Source organism: Eurosta solidaginis, chromosome 4, assembly GCF_040869045.1.
Source record: "Eurosta solidaginis isolate ZX-2024a chromosome 4, ASM4086904v1, whole genome shotgun sequence".
Classification (NCBI taxonomy): domain Eukaryota; kingdom Metazoa; phylum Arthropoda; class Insecta; order Diptera; family Tephritidae; genus Eurosta; species Eurosta solidaginis.
In genome coordinates, this window is record NC_090322.1 from 188016663 (window position 1) to 188037779 (window position 21117).

The 21117-nt window shown below is 38.6% G+C and overlaps 2 protein-coding genes across 2 annotated transcripts in view; one reads left to right on the forward strand and one right to left on the reverse strand.

Annotated features, from left to right (window-relative positions):
- The window catches only part of LOC137250791 (uncharacterized), a 373639-nt gene that overhangs the window by 209114 nt on the left and 143408 nt on the right, over positions 1 to 21117 (forward strand). The window lies entirely within an intron of this gene.
- On the reverse strand, positions 4852 to 11050 carry Tango4 (transport and golgi organization 4). Its single transcript, XM_067784279.1, has 3 exons — positions 10810 to 11050; positions 10384 to 10748; positions 4852 to 5874 (listed from the first exon to the last, which is right to left on the reverse strand). The coding sequence occupies exons 1-3, from the start codon at positions 10920 to 10922 to the stop codon at positions 4934 to 4936; spliced, it is 1419 nt and encodes a 472-aa protein (XP_067640380.1). The 5' UTR covers positions 10923 to 11050; the 3' UTR covers positions 4852 to 4933.

The window sequence follows — 21117 nt, forward strand, 5'->3', positions numbered from 1 at the left end:
CCAAGACGTGGACCCGGATACACCTAGAATGTGTTTTTACATTATGGGTATCAAATTTAAGCTGTTGATGTGTGCTTTAGTACAGAGTAAGTTTTACACCGCTGGGTGACTAGGGTCTCGAGATATAGGCCAACACATGGACCTGGAAACCCCTAGAATGTGTGTGTATTATGGATATCAAATGAAAGCTGTTGCTGAGAGCTTTAAAGTAATTGTCATTGTGATATTCGATTTAGTCGCATCAACCTGGCAAAACTGATAAATATGCATGCGAAGCCGAAATAAAGACATGAATTATTAATACCCACATACCTATTTACATACGTCCTATTTCATTTGCCTGAAATTTGGTATATAAATTTGCCTATATTAATATTTACGATGCTTTTTTCCGGGATGTAGACCAGATACGGACAGGGATTAGGACTAGGACTGGGACTGAGACTGAGACTCGGAGTGGGACTGGGACTGAGAATACATACCACCCTCTGGGACTGGCAATAAGATATGAAGAAGAATGAGAAAAACTTGAGAGAAGGAAGAAGGAGACTGAGAAAGAGAGGGAATGAGACGAAGATGGAGATAGATGAAGCGAAAAATACGGAAGGAGGAGTGAATACAAAGATTAGGAAAAAACACCCGCGTTTTCAATCTCGTCGTGAACGGTTCGCTGAAATTCCTTGCAGCTCAACCATATGAAAAATTGGACTTTATAACATGTGGTTGAGTACAAATCCAGACCGCAAGGAATTTCACAGCGTTACGCGTAAGTAAAACGTGTTTCGCGTTAAATAACAAAAAAGTGAAACTTTTTCAATGAATAACATTACTAAATAATTTTCGTCGTAAAAATATGCAATTTGTGCAAAAATATTAAATTGCTATCGGGCAAAATCGGTTTTGGCATCAAAATGTTGATCAGTGCGTTCAACATATAAACTGCAAACGGGCAAAAATACGGAGCAATGAAAATCTAATAACATTATTAAAATGTTAAAAAAAAATTGTCAACATTAAATTAAAAATTATGTGAAATACAAAAATATAAGTAAAACTTTCGTTTTACATAAATTCATATATATATGATTAACGGAACATATAACGGGGTAGAGATTACCCTAGATATAAATGGCGATAATATACATATAACTCCACCAAGGAAAAAAAGAACAAAAAACGGGATTGAAAACTAATAACTCAATACAACATAAATGGTTGACTACAGATAATCGGAAAGAAAGGGAAAATAATTAAATAAATAAAAACAAAAAGAATTTTTGGCAAGAGTAGACGTTCGGCTTTTTCTAAAGCAGTATAAATACTGCACAAAGACAGCTTTATTGACAATACACAACTATAATACCTAACACGACAAAAACTTTCCTACCAAAATTAAACAACGAAAAAAACTGAAGAGTGGATATACATAAATTCAATTTTACGGCTAAAAACGAAACAACAAATAAAAATTAAACGAAAAGAATTAAAAAGAAAAAAATATATATATAGAGAAAGGACTTTGTGAGTGGCGTGGTGCCCCTAAAAACCCAAATTTTACGACAACAATCTTGAAAATGAATTATTAAAATACTGACACTAAGAACGCAATGTAAAAGATTTTGTGCTTGGCGTGGTGCCATTGAAAAAACCAATCACACAAAGAATAGAACAGTTAAAAAGACGTAATTGGAAAGCAATATAAAGGACTTTGTTATTGGCGTGGTGCCATTTAAATACCAAATACACTAAAAATACAATCTACAATTGAAACCACAATTCATGAAGGGGACTGCTACACATGGTTCTGGCCTCTAAGGTACTACCATCGTGTGCTAGTGGTCCCAAGGACACACTAAATTGACACTGGATGTTCAATCCAGAAATTTATGAACTCACACTAAGAGAAATACCTGGCGTGTGGAGATACATTCTCTGGCCAACAAGCTTAAACCAAAAAAAAAAAGATTAGGAAAAAGTGTAGAAGGGCGAGGGCAGAGTTAGAGGGAAAAAGTTTATTAAAATGTATGCAGATAGACCAAATTTAGGGCAGAACAACGTCTGCCGGGTCTGCTAGTAAACTTATAAAAGTTTTGTAAAGCTTATAAATCCAATGCTTCCGATTAAAAGCCCTTGTAAAATGTAGTACAAACAATTTAATACTATAATACCAAAGCGTGGAGCTGTAAGGTCCTACTAAAAAATTTGTTATAACTTCTTTACGCTGCGTTTAAAGAATTTTCTGAAATTTTAAACAATTTGCTCTCGTAATAGTTGAGAAATATTTAAGACACGACTTTGTTACGAATTTGTCGAATATTTGATATTTGGTTTGAGAAGGTTTCGAAACCGGAGTTTCTAGATCAGGTGTGTGTGCTCTTGTTGTTGTTGTTGTTGTAGCGATTAGGTTACTCCCCGAAGGCTTTGGAGAGTGTTATCGATGTGATGGTCCTTTGTCGGATACAGATCCGATACGCTCCGGTAACACAGCACCATTAAGGTGCTGGCCCGACCATCTCGGGAACGATTTATATGGCCACATTGAACCTTCAGGCCATCCCTCCCTCCCCACCCCAAGTTCCATGAGGAGCTTGGGGTCGCCATAGCCTCGTCTGTAAGTGAAACGGGATTCGCCGCTCGAAGGTGAGGTTGACAATTGGGTTGGAGAAGCTATATATTGCGCTACACAACCCCTTGAATCCCGTGTGTGCTCTTCCTTCCGTGCTACAACATACCACAAAATGTACTGGCCAATATTCAGTTACTTTCAGTTGAATTATTATATAAGTACTTATTACTTATTATTCAAGGGGTTGTGTAGCGCAGTATATAGCTTCTCCAACCCAATTATCAACCTCACATAGTACCGAATATGCCAAAAACTATACCGAAAAAATGTCAACATGACCCGGGCATTTATCTCTAAACAATTTTCAAATTATCTCAAAATTGCCCGGAAACAGTCCCAAAGTTATCTGGGAGACATTCCCGTCATGATCCGGATAGTCGCCACTGAAACAGTTTTGGGTATTGTGTTAATACAGGGATAATCTTGAAATTATTCCGTTATGATCCTTAAATGTCCCGTAATATTTACACAACGTCGTATTATTTATGGTAAATTTTGCATATTCCAAGGGAAAACAGTCATATAACATCTTTTTATTTTGCGCCTTAGCTTAACTACAAACAGGATATACCACAAAACAAAAAAAATTTTAAATTAGTGAATGTTTAAACTCCGACAAAGAACGCTCGCCTATGAAAGGAGAATCATGAAAAAAACTTGACTGCCCTTTTATTTAAACTCAAATCGGACTTTATCGGCCGCACTCCCTCCGCAAAGCATCAGTCGACTATCGTTGTTGTTGTTGTAGGGATAAGGTTACTCCCCGAAGGTATTGCGGAGTCTTATCGATGTGATGGTTCTTTGCCGGATACAGATCCGGTACGCTCCGGTAACACAGCACCATTAAGGTACTAGCCCGACCATCTCGGGAACAATTTATATAGCCATCCCTCGCTCCCCACCCCAAGTTCCATGAGGAGCTTGGGGTCGCCAGAGCCTCGTCTGTTAGTGAAACGGGATTCGCCGCTCTGTGTCAATAATCCAAAATTATGAGGAAAGTGATGCTTGAACGTCAAGATATCGGTGTATTTCGCTATAGTTTCAGGATTGTTTTTGAATCATTTCTATACTGTTCCGTGATTACAACAACTGTGATCTCTACCAGTATATTTCGAAACCGTTTCCAGGAATATTTAAGGAAAGCGGCGTGGTATTGGTATTGTTCTCGGGACCGTTTCAGCCCGTTTCGGCATCTTTTTGGAACTTTTTCGGAATTGTTAAAGATCATTTCGGAACTACTTCGGGATTGTTTTTGGGTTCAGGCAATAATATAAAAGTGGGCAATGCAAAATCTACAAATAAGAATTTTACTTTCAGTTCAACAAATTTTATTTTATTTTTTTCAATTTGCTTCGTGTGGACAAAGTCGATTTGAAAAGCTAGTAATAACTGTCTCTCCAAACACCGAGCTCAGAACAGCCACGGAGTGTCTTCATCACCTACACAATGAGGCGAGAATACTCATGCTGAACAAACAGTTTCTGCTGAATTGTCAGAAACCTGGAAATCCCAACAGACATCTGATTAAAGAGGCCCTGCCTCTAAGGAACTTAAGCAGTCATCTCAGCAAGCACTACGGAGCAATCCGAGGCTTAAGAATTCAGCCGTTTAAAAAAGAGGAGCATGACAAGGCCCTCAGACACACTATAAAAAGGCGTCGGTCCCCTATGCCAGGGATTGCCCGATGAACCCCGTTCTTAAAGACAAATACCCTAAACTCGCAGTTGACAAAACAACCTCCCCGGGGAGACGCGTGCCACTCTAGCACAACTTCAATAGGTTAAACTCTTACTTATCAAAAATCAACCGCGACATACCCAATGTATGCCCCGCTTGCAATTTTTTTTATATATTTGCAAGTTTCCTCGGACTACCGTTAGAGGACATAGATAGCAATAAGTGTGTGGTCGCACCTATTGGATGGGGCAAAGCACTGCTACAACAACAACAGCTAGTAATAGCTGAAGCGTGTCATAGCATGCGATTTCAACGTGGTTGAATTAAACCTTTTCCGATGTGGATAGGTTGGGACATTAAGATGCAAGTAACGCAACGTACCGGATCTATATCATGCAATGGTCTTGACATCTTAACAGCACCCTCAAAGCTCTGTTAGAGTGTCTTTACCGTTTTAACCACAACAAGCAAAAAGTTCAAAAGTCTCAACCGTTAAGTCAAACTATAGCGAATCAAAGTGGTTTTAAAAAACCTCAAGTACATACAAGTTTTACATAATTAACTGAACATATAAGTTTATTATTTTATTGTGTACATGAAATTGGTAAAGTAACTTATAAAATGCATTTTTTAGAATTTTCTACGCTTAAGTATCTCCGGACGCCAATTGACCGGATGCGTTTCTTCGCTGGCATTATCATCTTCCTTATAGATTTTAATTGTTTTATCTGCCTCAGCAGTGATTAAACGCGAACCGGACTGATCAAAGCACATAGCAAAAATGCCCGCTTCACTGTCCATCGAACCAGGTTGAACAGGCGCTTGAAAACGTTGAAAATTATAGCCAGTACGCCAATCCCAGAAGAACATTGTGCCATTATCACCACCGGAAACCAAAACGCCATCCGCATTAACCGCCATGCAATTAACAATGGCATTATGTCCTGATATATTCTGAACGAAATTGCCTTCAGGGCAACGCCATTGTTTAATATTGTCTGGTGACGCAGAAGCGAACATGTATAAATTTGGATGTAGAACGATGCTGCGAACACTTTTTTTATGATTTGTTAATGTACAAATACTTTTACCAGCAGCCAAATCCCAAAGGCGCACTGTGGAATCATGTGAGCCTGTTATAATTTGCGGATTTGTTGCTTGAGCTACTACACTGGCTACAGTGTTTGTATGTCCGGTAAGTGTGTGTATGTTCGCTTTAGTACGCATATCCCAAATGCGTCCGGTTGAGTCACGTCCACAAGTAGCTAATACATCGATAGTGGGATGTAACGCCAATGAGTATACAGCAGATAAGTGACCATGATAATGACGTATGACTTTATTGTATTCAAGATCCCAACATTTCACCTGACGATCTTCACCGCAACTGAATAGATACGGATGCTTAGGGCTCACGGCCAAACCGCGTACAGTACTCACATGTCCGGTGAGTGATAGCTTCAATTTACCGCTAGCTAAATCCCAAATTTTTATAACACGATCACCAGCGCCAGTGGCAAACCATTCATTGCCAGGCTCCACAGCAATGCATCGCACCCAACCCAAGTGTCCTACAAATTAAGTAAAATAGGTATAAAACACTTAAAACCAGAAAATTAGTCATGTAGCACATTTAAAAGTAGCTTCCGCCAAGATATGTAAATTTAAAAAGAGGGGAATGCTGCTCTTAAGTTGTTTTAATCTATTTTGATGTGGAGCTCAGGCATTACTTTCCAGGTCACAACTAAATAGGTTAGGGTCGCACGCACTCATGCAGAAGCCATGACTGAATAAAGGTAATGGCAGAGAAAGGAGATTGATATTCTTACACTTGTGGCCTTTCACCTCTCAGGTTTGGGGACCCCGCAAATTAATACAATTCCCAAAATCATGATTGTAGGGAATCTTTTGTATGACCTAAAATTGAACAGGACCGGAACCAGCACCAAGTTTATAAATCTCGTAAAAATTTATGCTGTGGTAGGTGCACACAGGAACACCAAGAATCGGATATCAGACACAGAATAAAAAATACGGCACTCACGCCGGCTACAAAGCGAGATCAAGTGTATTTTTCCAACCCAGGGTATCCCCAAATTAGAGATCTTATGCGGAATCTTGAAAAACCATTTGCTAAATGTTTTCTTCGAGGTAGTCGCTGGATTTTTGGGCGAGATGTGCATAAAATGTCTTCTATACATTTTCGTGGGGTTCTTGTTGTAGCGATAAGGTTTCTGCCCGAAGGCTTTGTGGAGTGTTATCGATGTGATGGTCCTTTGCCGGATACAGATCCGGTACGCTCCGGTAACACAGCACCATTAAGGTGCTAGCCCGACCATCTCGGGAACGATTTATATGGCCACATTAAACCTTCAGGCCATCCCTCCATCCCCATCCCAGGTTCCATGAGGAGCTTGGGGTTGCCAGAGCCTCGTCTGTTAGTGAAACAGGATTCGCCACTGATAGGTGAGGTTGTCAATTGGGTTTAGAGAATCTATAAATTGCGCTGGCAACCTGGAAAGTTGTACAAGGTGCCTACATGGCATGGATAAATGCCAGAAAACATTAGGCATCAATTTTTTTTTAATTTCCAGCGAGTTACTCGCCACTCGTAGCAGACTGGTGGCTCTTATTATATTTATCCTCCTTGATGTGGTTCCAAAACAGGTTAAGCTTCTAGGAAAACATCGATATAATTGATCATGGCCAGGTGGCTTGAAGCGCCCGTGGGAGTGTGAACCGCGAGACGACCTTGGACACACGGTGCCATAAAAGTTTTGTAGAAATTTCTGCCTCGACGAATGTTGGGTACTAGCCCAGAACATTCCGAACGACGCAGCCATCTTTTGCACGTGTCACATGACCCTCTGAGGTAAATTCTTTTCCGGCATATGCTGCAGAACCACTTCCCAGGGGTTGTGTTCAATACCTTCTCGAAGCAGGAGGGTATGGAGCAGTACAGCTGCAAGGAACTGCTCCGAGGATGAACACAAACGCAGCAAATGAAATGAGGTTACACTGAAGTAGTTCCGGTACATAGATCCCGCTGCCGTGCGAAGCAAGGAGCCTTTAATTCCTAGCCCCCACACCACGTGCTCCATGTGCCAGCTAAGAATATATACGATTGCGACATCTGTCCAATGCAGCTCATGTTTGGCCGCTGCCAACTTCATAGATGTTACGGGCTCAGCAATGGCAACCCTCCGACGCACGTTGCACGCAGTTCAGGAAACGAAGCTAACAGCCAGATCGGAGCCCCGAAGTGCGATAGCTTTAGCATACATAGGAAAGAAGGGGAAAAAACATTAGAAATTTAAAAAATGTAGGGTTTTGTGAGCTCGAGGCCTTGCTTTGAATAAAACACTGTTAGTATTCATACATTTATTTGGTCGATATTTCGACTTCAATCTGAAGTCATTTCCATGCAATCTTGAAAATGACTTCAGATTGAAGTCGAAATATCGACCAAATAAATGTATGAATACTAACACAGTGTTTTATTCAAAGCAAGGCCTCGAGCTCACAAAACCCTACATTTTTTAAATGTGGTAGCTATGAAGACACTTCCTGAAGGTTTTGAGGAGTGGTATAAGTGTTGATGATCATTTGCCCGATATAGACCCGGTACGTTCCGGTAACAAGTACCATTAAGGTACAAGCCCGACCAACTCGGGATCGATTTAATATGACCACATTGAATCTTCTAGGCAATTTGAATTTGTTGCTTAGGGCCGTTCTTAATTAACTATTTCACATTCCTACAGACTAATAGGACAAATCGGCTCAGTTCCCAATTCTGGCCATTTTGTCTCAGTTTCAGTTTCCGGAAATGTATTAGTTTATCGCCATTAAAGACATAAACAACGGTTAATTAGGGAAATGTGCCGCTCAATTTCAAGTGATTTTGATTTACTTACCTGATATGACGCGTGAGAGCTTCCATGGTGCATGCCATGTGGGTTTAGGTATAGTAGGTGCTTCAGATTGAAGTCGAAATATCGACCAAATAAATGTATGAATACTAACACAGTGTTTTATTCAAAGCAAGGCCTCGAGCTCACAAAACCCTACATTTTTTAAATAAACAAGGCCATCAAAAATCAAAAATTATTGGAAATTTAAGGCATACCTATAAGGTCAGGTGATGTTTTACTTAGAAATAGTTAACATCTATAGTGCTCCTGCCACCTGCTGTCCCACCTCTGCCGGTACCGGTACCGGTAAATTGTGTACAACCGTCAAATGCTTGGCTAACCCGACAAAATACAATGTTAACATATCCACCGCTTTTGTGGATCAAACGAGCACATAAACACAAACACGATGACCCATTAGCATCACCCCCACAGAGGTTGAAGAGCCCACAAATGGCCTAACTCTCTCAGTCAGAGGGCCCGACGGAATAGCCATGCTAATACTGAAACACTTTGGCGATGGGGGAGTAAGCTATCTGGCACACTTTTTAAACCTTTCGTTGAAGTCATTTATCAATTCCGAACAATTCTACTACTAAAGCCTTGAAAACCAGCTAACGAAAGTGAGTCATATCGACCGATATCAATCCTCTTAGCAGTTGCAAAGACATTGGAAATCGCCCTGCTTCCTCATTTCACTGCGAATCTTCGCATAGCTACCCATCAGATTGGCTTCCGCGAAATGCATAGCCATAAACACCACGCTAAACGTCATAAACACCCAGATAAATTACGGACTGGATCAGCAAAAACCCCATCACAGGACGGAGCTGGTGGCACTTGACAGTCAACAACAATCCGCTACTCCAAGACAGAAGCTTAACTTCTGCCCCCTTGTCTAAAAAGATGGACCGAAAATTATATGAATGGTTCGATAAGCGTCGGTTCATTTTAGGAACGAAACCTCTAAACCAAGGACACCACCGGGTCGTGTCCTATCCTCACTTTTGTTAAATGACTCCATATCAAATCTGCCTTTACCACTAGAAGGAGTTACTATCATTTCCTATGCCGACGACTGCACGATTATGGCAACAACACCTGACCCTTAAGTAGACGGATTAATTTTTAAAATTATCTATCTCCCCAGTCTTTCTTGTTTCTTCACCTAGCGCGACCTGATACTATCACCGACCAAAACCAATCTGTTTACGACGAAGAAGGAACAGATAACGAAAATATTGCACGTTCACGTCTATGATGTTCCGGTATTGATTGAGTCACCCAAAGATCTAAGGGTTAACGTTCGATAACTGTATATAAAGTACAAAGCCGCAACAAAATCCTGAGGTCGCTTGCCGGCAGAACTTGGCGAAAGGATAAAGAAACGTTACTAACCTAACAACTTACAAAGCAATAGGCACGCCGCCAATGTGCTATGCGTCGTCAGGCTGGTCGCCTGGTTTAAAAAATACACAAACTGGAAGGGGACAGATAGCCTAATGACTTCTTCCAAAGAATTCCGACCTGATTCAATACCGTGTACAGCAATGTAGCACCCATTGAAACCGAATATCAAATGGATAAATTATAAAGGATAAAATAAATTCTTTGTTTTTACAGGGTGCTGATTTTTTTTTCCAATTCTGTAAATTTTTACGAAGTATTCCAGAACACACATTTTGAACTTTAGTGATACGCTCTAGTATTCATTCAAATTTCTACGAGTTCTCTCCCCGCGAAGGTGTGGTTTGCAATTGGGGGTTGGAGCAGCTGTGAAGATATTTTGTTATTGTGGTAGCTATGAAGACACTTCCTGAAGGTTTTGGGTAGTGGTATAAGTGTTGATGATCATTTGCCCGATATAGACCCGGTACGTTCCGGTAACAAGTACCATTAAGGTACAAGCCCGACCAACTCGGGATCGATTTAATATGACCACATTGAATCTTCTAGGCAATTTGAATTTGTTGCTTAGGGCCGTTCTTAATTAACTATTTCACATTCCTACAGACTAATAGGACAAATCGGCTCAGTTCCCAATTCTGGCCATTTTGTCTCAGTTTCAGTTTCCGGAAATGTATTAGTTTATCGCCATTAAAGACATAAACAACGGTTAATTAGGGAAATGTGCCGCTCAATTACAAGTGATTTTGATTTACTTACCTGATATGACGCGTGAGAGCTTCCATGGTGCATGCCATGTGGGTTTAGGTATAGTAGGTGCTTTTTTCGGAATCAATTGTACATTACTAGCGGTTGTGCCCGTACGCGCACCAGAAGCTGCCACAAGTGATGTTCCCATAGTTTGTGGTTCTGTTATGCTATTTGCACCTTTGTCACTTACTGCTACTAAGGAATTATGTTCACCAGCAACAGTGCCATCTGTAATGGCCAATGGATGATCTGGCCCACTTAATGAGCCGCCTGGTGCAGTTGGAGCCATTTTCTTTGCTTCCGCAGCCTTTGAGACGCGATCAAATACGAGCCCATATATATCTTTTGCCTTAATAGATTTACGTACTTTGAGCCTGCAGTATGCATTTAAGTTAATGAAACGTATAAAAATTTATTAATGTTTTATATACTCACAGTTTTTCGTCTATTTCGGGTAGTGAGCTTTGGTTGGACACAAACATGTCGTGCGTTCGTTTTAACGACCGAAATATCAACGTGTGCACACTGTGCCGCTGCACTTCCTCCATTGCAAAGTTGGATAAGTGCGTTTATTTGCAATTTATTTACTAATTTATTGACAGAAAAGCAACAATTTTTTAAAACGTTTGTTATTGGCAATCCACAGTTAACAACATTGTAAATTTTACCAAGTAGCGCAACTAACAGCTGATCGGTGAAAATTCGCACATTCACACGCACAGTTCTCGACTCAGTTTCAAAAAAAACTCAAGATTATTTAATTTAAAATTTTAAAGTGAGATAATCCTTACAAATTTATGTATACAGAATATATATGGCGTTTTTATTGTTATTAAAACAATAGTTTTATTTATATTAAATCTTTTATCATTTTTTTTTTAACTTTGAAAAAACTCCGAACACCATTCCTTCATTATATGACATTCGACTGCATAGTGTACCTATACCAAGTGTGTTCACTAAGCGATAAACGTCAAAACTACAAACAGCCTCGCTCACCTGATGGAAATCTCAGGTCTAGAGTCGCATTTTTGGTCTCAACGACAACATTTTTGACTACCAATCGTATCGACTTTTTCAATTTTTCAATCATTCGGCGCACTCGGTAATGGTATCCATTTTGAATTCGCTGTCATTCCGAATCCAGCGAGTGCCTGTCAGAATGCTTGACAGATAAGTCAACACACTTGTACTTGTACACTATGGCCAACTGGTGATTCCAGAAATGTTAATCATGACTGAAAATTCATTCACAATTGTCTTAAGATTCAGATGTTCCCAAATAGGTTTGTACAGATGTAGAAGGCGTGAAGAGTTTGCGACTGCGAATTTAAACTATTGTGACGAATATTAGCAGCACTAAGGGATACTATCATCTCTAAGCCGATGCTAAGCAGTGACTTGTATGCACATCAATAATTCAATCATTATGTCTACACATATGTACGTACACGCAGCGGAGAAACAACGCACAACCACATGCATATATGTGAGATACTCCCGAAAGTATGCAATGGTTGTGCAAGTGTTGCTCACATATACACGCGCATGGGGGATGAAAGAAGCTATAAAATCATGCATCTGTAATTACAGCTGAGTAACTTTATAGCTGATAACTAACTAGTAAGTTCTGGAAATAGAAAAGCATAGAAACATGCAACGAGCAAACCAGACAGTATAAAAGGCAGAAACAGTAGAGGCACGACAATCAGTTTGATTTAAGACGCCAGCTGGCGAGCAATAGAAGTGTTATTTTGAAAGTAGTCTAATAAAGGCCATTTTGCATTATTGAATAGTGGAGTTATTTATTCAACAGTTTAGCGATTCGAACGTTAGCAGAAGGTTGCAAATAAGAGGAATTGCACTAAATTCGTTATAATATTATCGTCAATGATAGATGTATTTTTTTTTGCATCTATAGACGTTTACGCTTAAACTTTATATAAGCGTCAAACTTTAAATACACCTCTGAAATTGCTGCGCATAAAATTTGTCCTACTAAATTTCAACACGCATTATACTCAGATGTACCTGAAATATGTGTCTATGTTTCACGTCAACACTAATTCTATGTTTCACCTCTAAAAATGGTGTGTATCCACAAATCACACAGGTAAGATTGCGCATTGCGCATGGAAACAAAAGATCAGCTGTTTTTTATGGGCAATTCATACGTCGTTTTCCTTTACCTCTTGTTTTTTCTCTCTTTCTTTTATTCGCTCAAGCAGTCAACTGTGATGTAGATGCGCAGAACGAAGCAATTTTGAACTCGTGAATGCGCAATCTGGGTAGGTGATTTGTGGTGTGTATCACCTATTCATCGCAACCGATTCAGGTATATGTTATACATTATGGCCACCAGAGGTTTGTGTATCCGATTTAAGGTACACCCTGTTCTGTAGCTAGTTATTTAACCACTGCCGCTATATGGGTCCCTAAGCATGATCTAAGCGAGGATAAGCGTTTTTTTACGCGCAAACATAAAAAAAAACACGGCTAATTTCATGCAAATGATTTAACCTTTTCTAGAATAATTTTTTATGGTAATTCTATACGACAGTATGACACTCTTAAGGCTCGTGCAAAACGCGTCTTTTGGTACCCTTCTCGATTATTTTGGGCATGTACTAAGAATGTCATGCTTTCATATACATACATATAATTACCCTAAAATAACAGTTGAATGCTCTCGCATATATTTGATGCACAAGCTTTTTTAATTAAGCTGGAGACATTGGTGCTTTATCGGTAACCGTATCGGTAACCTTATAACAGCTGATTCGGCCAACCTTATGGGAATCAATGCAATCGATTATTGGTGCCGCTAAAGTCGTAACCGTATCTTAGCAAACCAATTGGTTTTCGGTTTACCGTCGTAACGATAAACAGCTGATTACGTTAAGCTGGAGACATTGCCCTACAAAAAATTTGGTCACAAAACTTACCCACGTCCATGCAAATGTGACTATGAATATAACCTATGACTGTAAAATGACTAGTCAAATGACGTGGATTGACGCGAGCGTTTTTGCAGGGTGGTGCTTTATCGGTAACCGTATCGGTAACCTTATAACAGCTGATTCGACCAACCTAATGAGAATCAATGCAATCGATTATTGGTTCCGCTAAGGTCGTAACCGTATCGTAGCCAACCAATTGGGTTTTGGTTTACCGTCGTAACGATAAACAGCTGATTACGTTAGGGATACGGATACATCGATACGACATACGACACCAATGACTCCGGTTTTAGGGATACGACTACAGCGATACGACAAATGGCACCAATGACTCCCGCTTTATTAGCCGTTTTTTTTTTTTACACTTGTATACATCTTCATTAGCGGGTAAAAAAACGCTCATCATCACTTAGACCCAGCTAGCGGCAATTATTGAAGACTGGTGGCAGGGGTTAATTAACTTGGTACAAAACGTGTTGTGCTTAACAGCGGACACACGCACCTGTGTTCGTCGTAGTGTATAAAGCCGGACTCATTGGTGCCGTATGTCGTATCGCTGTATCCGTATCCCTAACGTAATCAGCTGTTTATCGTTCCGACAGTAAACCAAAACCCAATTGGTTGGCTACGATACGGTTACGACCTTAGCGGCACCAATAATCGATTGCATTGATTCTCATAAGGTTGGTCGAATCAGCTGTTATAAGGGTACCGATACGGTTACCGATAAAGCACCAATGTCTCTAGCTTAACCTATAGCTGAATTGGTTGCGATAAATTGTAGTTACACACACTTTTCGGTCCTGGAAGAATAGTTTAGAGAGAGACATATTTCAGGTGTAACTGAGTATAAGGCATACTGAAATTTAGCAGTGCTAATGTTCTGCGCAACAATTTCATATATGCAGATAAAGCTATACACTTAGCATACCATATAAAGTTTAAGTGCATATGTATATGCATGTAAAAGAAAACAGAACTATGGCATATTTCGTGCCAGAACGATATATGGGCTCAATTGGGAGTCCGATTTGACTCCTTTTAGTATGACAATATTGAACCTTGTAGACCATCCCGCGCACACCCCCTACTTTCACGAGGAACTTGGGATCACCATAGTCTCGGCTGCTAAAGCACGGGTAGATGAGGTTGAAAATTGGGTTGGAGAAGTTATAAATTGCTCTGACATCCCCTTGAAAAGGTTGCGCTACAGAACTCCTTGAATCATTTAAGCATTTTTTTTATTTTTACTTATCAGAATGTAAGTCACTTCCAATGACCCTGGGATATTATAAGGTAGACAAATGGGACCCTTCATTTATATTATCATGCTTAAAACCAAAATTCTTAATATTTTATGGTAATTTTTCCGTTTCGTGGTAATATCTGTTGGCAGAAGCAAACTTTTAATTTTCGGAAATGCTTTTACTAGTAGCTGTGAGCTTTAGTTACGGGCTCATGATACTGTGATTGAGACACGATTTTGGGTAAATTTTTAGCAGCTGCGAGCTATTGTGAAGTTTTGGCAAAGAGATGTTAATACCTTTTGCGAAATTCACGTCTACGGGTATTTTAAAATTGCATCTACATATTTTTATGGGGTATTTAGGTCTGTTAGAAGGATTGCCTAAATTAATATTTCGTCATCCTATTTCCTACAATCACATTATATAAAGTCCACAAATATGTGCAGAAGGCAACTTTTCAATACCTGCCATATTGGATATTTGACATGAATTTCGCAAAACAAACAAACTAGTGTCCCTTATGAATATAAAAGTCTTTGGTATTTCCTATTTCTATCAGTGTCAATTCCTCCAAAAGGAAAATATTTCTTAAAATCTATTGTCATACCAAAGGACGAAAGGTTTGTTTTTTGTTGGCGGTTAATAAATTGTAGTGCTAAAGATTGCCCAATGATTCAATCAGAAGAGGTTTGCTCGACAGACACATTTTTTGACAATTTCAGCCATTTTGCTCCCAAAACGAATTGACATCCGTTAACTGACTTGTTTCTTTATGAATTTTGGAAAAAATATTAGTTGTAGAAGTAGGAAGCAATTAGTTTACAAATACCCGATAAGTACTTAACTGCATAATTCTTTAGGACATTTTTTTAATGTTATAGTGAATTTATTAACTATGCCTCGATCTATAAGTATGGCTAAATATTGAACATAGGTAATTTTATGTAGTGAGGACGCCAAGGAATCGTGCACTTTCGTAAACCTATGAATATACCAAACCTAAATCAATTCAAAATTCATCTTTCAACGTCAAAACCTCGACTATTAATTCTATTCACGTAAAAATGTCTTTGTAAATATTGGAGATGCCATAACGAAATGTACTCATTGGGTATGTTAACTTATTCAGGTAAAAGTCTAGAACAGGAGCCTACTGCTAATACGCATCTAAAAATATCGAGAGAGGTGACCTCGATAATATAATCAATAATCCGCAGGCGGAAAAGAAAAATTTTATCTTTATCCGGAGATTTTTGCAGTTGAATGTTTTTGTGCACTGAAAAAGATTTTGTGTACAAAGGATTTTGCATGCATTTAATTTTGATCACACCTCATTAGTGGACCGGCCAAGGTAATTTTTTATAAGTTCGGCTGAAGGCCGCCAACGCAACCCGGGGTAATTTTTCGGTTTTTCGTCAATATCTTTTGAACGAGTTGAACAAATTTTTTCGCCTTCGAATTATTGTTATCGAGGTCAATACGCGTTCTTTGACACTTCTCTGAATGTTTTTGGGCACCCTATTAAAAGTCGACACTCTGTTCTATTAATTCCGTATGTTCGGAACATTATCTCCATTTAAGAATTTGGGGAATCGGTTTATATTTGAAATATGTATATACTTATCTAATATATTCGGACCTCGTGAGGTAGTATCAAATGAACGTATTCCGAGTATTCTAAATTAACGGTTTATCCGGAGTGCTTTCATGAATACTTAACGGAAAAGAGCTTTCCGAAAAAGGGTGAATACTCCCTGTGTAGCAGGACCAACAAAAGCTTAACTCTTCTGTCAAAGTCAAGATAGGAATATAAAGTTCTAAGACAATAAGCCGTTTTCTTTTATTTTTGTTTTTGTCAGTTCATTGCGGCTGCTGAGTAGCGTATCACCCCATGTCGACTGCCTGTTCAAAATTCTGCCATCTCAAAATATTTTTCAAAAATTTCCCAATTCAGGATTTGCCACAAAACCGCCCTATATTAGAGTTAGATTGAAGAACGCTTCATCTCAGAATGCTTTTCATTAAATCCCTTTTATGACAAAATGCATTGAACTTATGCTGATATAGGGAGTTTTTGAAACAAATTTTGAGATAGAGCATTTTTGAATAAAATTCTAACGGACGGCATTCTTCAAACAATTTCTGAAAGAATGACCAAACCATTATTAATTCACGAAATATTTAGAAGAAAACGAATTATTTCCCCAAAAACTTTTGGCATATACAAATTTATTATCACTACTAATTATTATTATCTATCTACTAATATACTACGAAAGATACTTTTCTACTACAATTTTCACTGAAGGGTATTGAATTATACCCCGTTTTCAGTACTTCGTAAAAGCAACCCGTCCAGATTTTTCAACTTGGGAGTGTCAAAGATCTGTCATCATTGGAGAAAATACCTCTAGTAATTGAATCATGTGATTGCCCGTTTGTGTTTCACACCAACTTTTCTTTTACATGTGTCTACAGAAAATTTGACTACATACAAATATAGAAAATTTTGTTTGTTTATATAATGCAATATACCAGTCGACTACAAATATGATTTAAGTTATGCAACGGCAATTTAACAGGTGATCCATGGTTCAACTATGGTTGGCTCATCTCTACAGCAAAAGCATACCTTTGTTCAGATTGTCAAAAACTGTGTGTTGGTTTTAGGCGCATCTTTGCAAATCTTGTATGTTGTGGGAAAATAAATTAAATGCATTCACTAAAAAAATAACTTAAAGTGATATGAAACAATTTTTTTATAAAAAATTTACCCCATGGCAGAAAATAATTGTCCATGTGATGGTCGCATTTCTCGTTTGCCATCTCCTTTTGACAATCCCTATACCAGTGAAATTAAAAAAAAAATCAGCTGATGAGATGAGCCAACCATATAAATTCTACTATTGCTAAGGCGTATCCACTTCTGGCTTTTATTAGGCGTTCCTGCACAGACTTCACGGATCCCTACACCCTCAAGTTATTGTTCACTGCACTAGTTCGTTCGAAGCTGGAATATGCCTGTTTTATTTGGAGGCCGTATCATGAATGCCATATTGTTAGGCTTGAACGTGTGCAGAAAGCGTTTGTTCGGTTCGCGCTGCGCTCGATGAACTTTTCTGAACCGATTCTATCTTATAAATCCAGGTGCTCACTTATCAAATTAGAGTCCCTGGAATGCAGAAGAACTGTCATATCGCTCACGTTTGTTTATGACATCATTAATGGTGTAGTTGATGCACCTTGTCGCCTCAGGAGTCTCCGATTCCATATCCATATAAGGCCTCTTCGTAATATACCTATTTTCTATACGGATTGTGTCCGAACCCTCTATGCCTCAAACGCAACTTTGCTTAGAGCTATGACTGACTTTAATCGCATCTCTGATTCTTCAGCTATTGATTTTGCTCTTTCTAAGTTTACTTTTAAAACAATACTTACTGATATCTTTTCAAACAGATAAATGTGCTGGTCAATCTCTTCATAGCATGTAAGTTTTATTGTGTCTATACTCAACTTATGTACTATACTATTAAATAATTATCTAATTTTAATTTAACATTGTTATCTAGTCTGTAAGGGCTTTAAATGCCATAGACTGAAATAAAGAAATATGAAATAATATGGAGCCATGAGGTGATCCACAAATCGCAAAGGGTAGGTGATTTGTGGAGGTAATCCAGGCTTTTTACCATTGTGAATTCACAATCCTTTTGACTATTGAGAATGTTATTTTCAAAAAACTTGTAGGAATTCACATTGATTGTTATGTGAATGAGGTGGCAAAGTGAATTATGAATCCACCAGGCACTCGCTGGATTCGGAATGACAGCGAATTCAAAATGGATACCATTACCGAATGCTCCGAAGGATTGAAAAATTGAAAAAGTCGAGACGATTGGTAGGCAAAAATGTTGTCGTTGAGACCAAAAATGCGACTCTAGACCTGAGATTTCCATCAGGTGAGCGAGACTGTTTGTAGTTTTGACGTTTATCGCTTAGTGCATAGTGTACCTATACCAAGTGTGTTCACTAAGCGATAAACGTCAAAACTACAAACAGCCTCGCTCACCTGATGGAAATCTCAGGTCTAGAGGATTGAAAAATTGAAAAAGTCGAGACGATTGGTAGGCAAAAATGTTGTCGTTGAGACCAAAAATGCGACTCTAGACCTGAGATTTCCATCAGGTGAGCGAGGCTGTTTGTAGTTTTGACGTTTATCGCTTAGTGCATAGTGTACCTATACCAAGTGTGTTCACTAAGCGATAAACGTCAAAACTACAAACAGCCTCGCTCACCTGATGGAAATCTCAGGTCTAGAGTCGCATTTTTGGTCTCAACGACAACATTTTTGACTACCAATCGTATCGACTTTTTCAATTTTTCAATCATTCGGCGCACTCGGTAATGGTATCCATTTTGAATTCGCTGTCATTCCGAATCCAGCGAGTGCCTGTCAGAATGCTTGACAGATAAGTCAACACACTTGTACTTGTACACTATGTTCGACTGCCTAGTCCACTGCCTTCCACTCTATTCGCAACATAACCTCTACTTAAGCTGCCAAACTATATAGTAAACAATGGTTAACAATTTATAAACAGCCGCTATAAAAGCAAATGTCAAAAACTGCATTTTTACAAAACAGAGTTGCATTTATATAGCACACAAGGACAATTTTAATAACCACATAACCACCATAGGCATTGTTTACTATATAGTTTGGCAGCTTAAGTAGAGGTTATGTTGCGAATAGAGTGGAAGGCAGTGGACTAGGCAGTCGAATGTCATATAATGAAGGAATAGTGTTCGGAGATTTTTCAAAGTTAAAAAAAAAAAATGATAAAAGCTTTAGTATAAATAAAACTATTGTTTTAATAACAACAAAAACGCCATATGTATTCTGTATACATAAATTTGTAAGGAGTATCTCACTTTAAAATTTGAATTAAATAATCTAAAGTTTTGTTTTGAAACTGAGTCGAGAACTGTGCGTGTGAATGTGCGAATTTTCACCGATCAGCTGTTAGTTGCACTACTTGGTAAAATTTACAATGACCATAGGGTTCTTCACTTGTATCAAAGAACGTATAAGTGAGTTGTATCCTCGCTTGAAACTTAAGGGCCAATTAATGGTGACGGTAATTGTGCAGTTTATGGTACCAACCGAAACTTGGGCCTTTTTTTCGAGGGAGGTATCAAAAGACGCGTATTCACATCTAGATCGCAGAATTACTGTGCATGGCGTAGCCGGTGTTGCATCGGCTAAGGGTTATTTTTTTAAAGTGCGCGGTTGGATTTTATATAAGGTGCCACGATTTTCAAACCTTTGTTGTTTTGTAGGGGTAGAGGGGGTCCTAAAAATCACAAAATAATCATCCGCAGCTCTAGGAAACTCTTAGTTTATGAAATATAAGCTTTTTAATTTCCAAATTTAGTAAAATTTCAACTTAAGTCCTGCACTTAAAATTCGGGTCGCACATGTGGATAGCGGTATCAAAAGCCGCGTATTTGCGTCAAGATTCAGAATCCGAAAGCAGAAACTATATTTTTTATCTTCTTTAAAAGTTATTCGCGGAAAACACGTCGGTACTATTGTCACTTTTTTCGTTGTTGCAATTAAACAAATGAAGGTGGTGAATAGTGTTGCCAGCTCCGCAACAATATCTTTTTATCTTGGTAGAACATTATAAGGTGGTGGCACGTCGACATAAATGCAAACAAACATACACTATCAATGTATTTTGTTGTTGTAAAACACTTTTAATAATTTGTAGTCTAATATTATTTGGGGTGCTGGGCAGAAGGGTGCACTACGCAGAAGGGCATAACCGTTATACCACACACCCGGACTGGGCATGGCGTAGCCCAGGGTTATTTTTTATAAGCGCGGCGGAAAGCCGCCTATGCAGAAAGGTGTTCTACGCAGAATTACCATTGGAATCAGCATAAAAATCTCTATAAAGTCCGATTTTTTTTTTTTTTTTGACAAATGTATGTATTTTGCACTTGTTCCAATTAAATACATTAATTTAAAATTATTCAGAGAATTACAATACAAAATACACTGATAGTGTATGTTTGCTTGCATTTATGTCGACGTGCCACCACATTATAATGTTCTACCAAGATAAAAAGATATTGTTGCGGAGCTGGTAACACTATTCACCACCCTCATTTGTTTTCGTTTGTTTAATTGCACCAACGAAAAAAGCAATAATAGTACCGACGTGTTTTCCGCGAATAACTTTTAAACGAGATAAAAAATATAGTTTCTGCTTTCGGATTCTGAATCTTGACACAAATACGCGTCTTTTGATACCACTATCGACATGTGCGACCCGAATTTTAAGTGCAGGACTTAAGTTGAAACTTTACTAAATTTGGAAATTAAAAAGCTTATATTTCATAAACTAAGAGTTTCCTAGAGTTGCGGATGATAATTTTTTGATTTTTAGGATTACCGCCACCCCTCGAAAAAAAAGGTTGGAAAATCGTGGCACCTTATTCAAAATATTCCCCGATATTTTGATTTG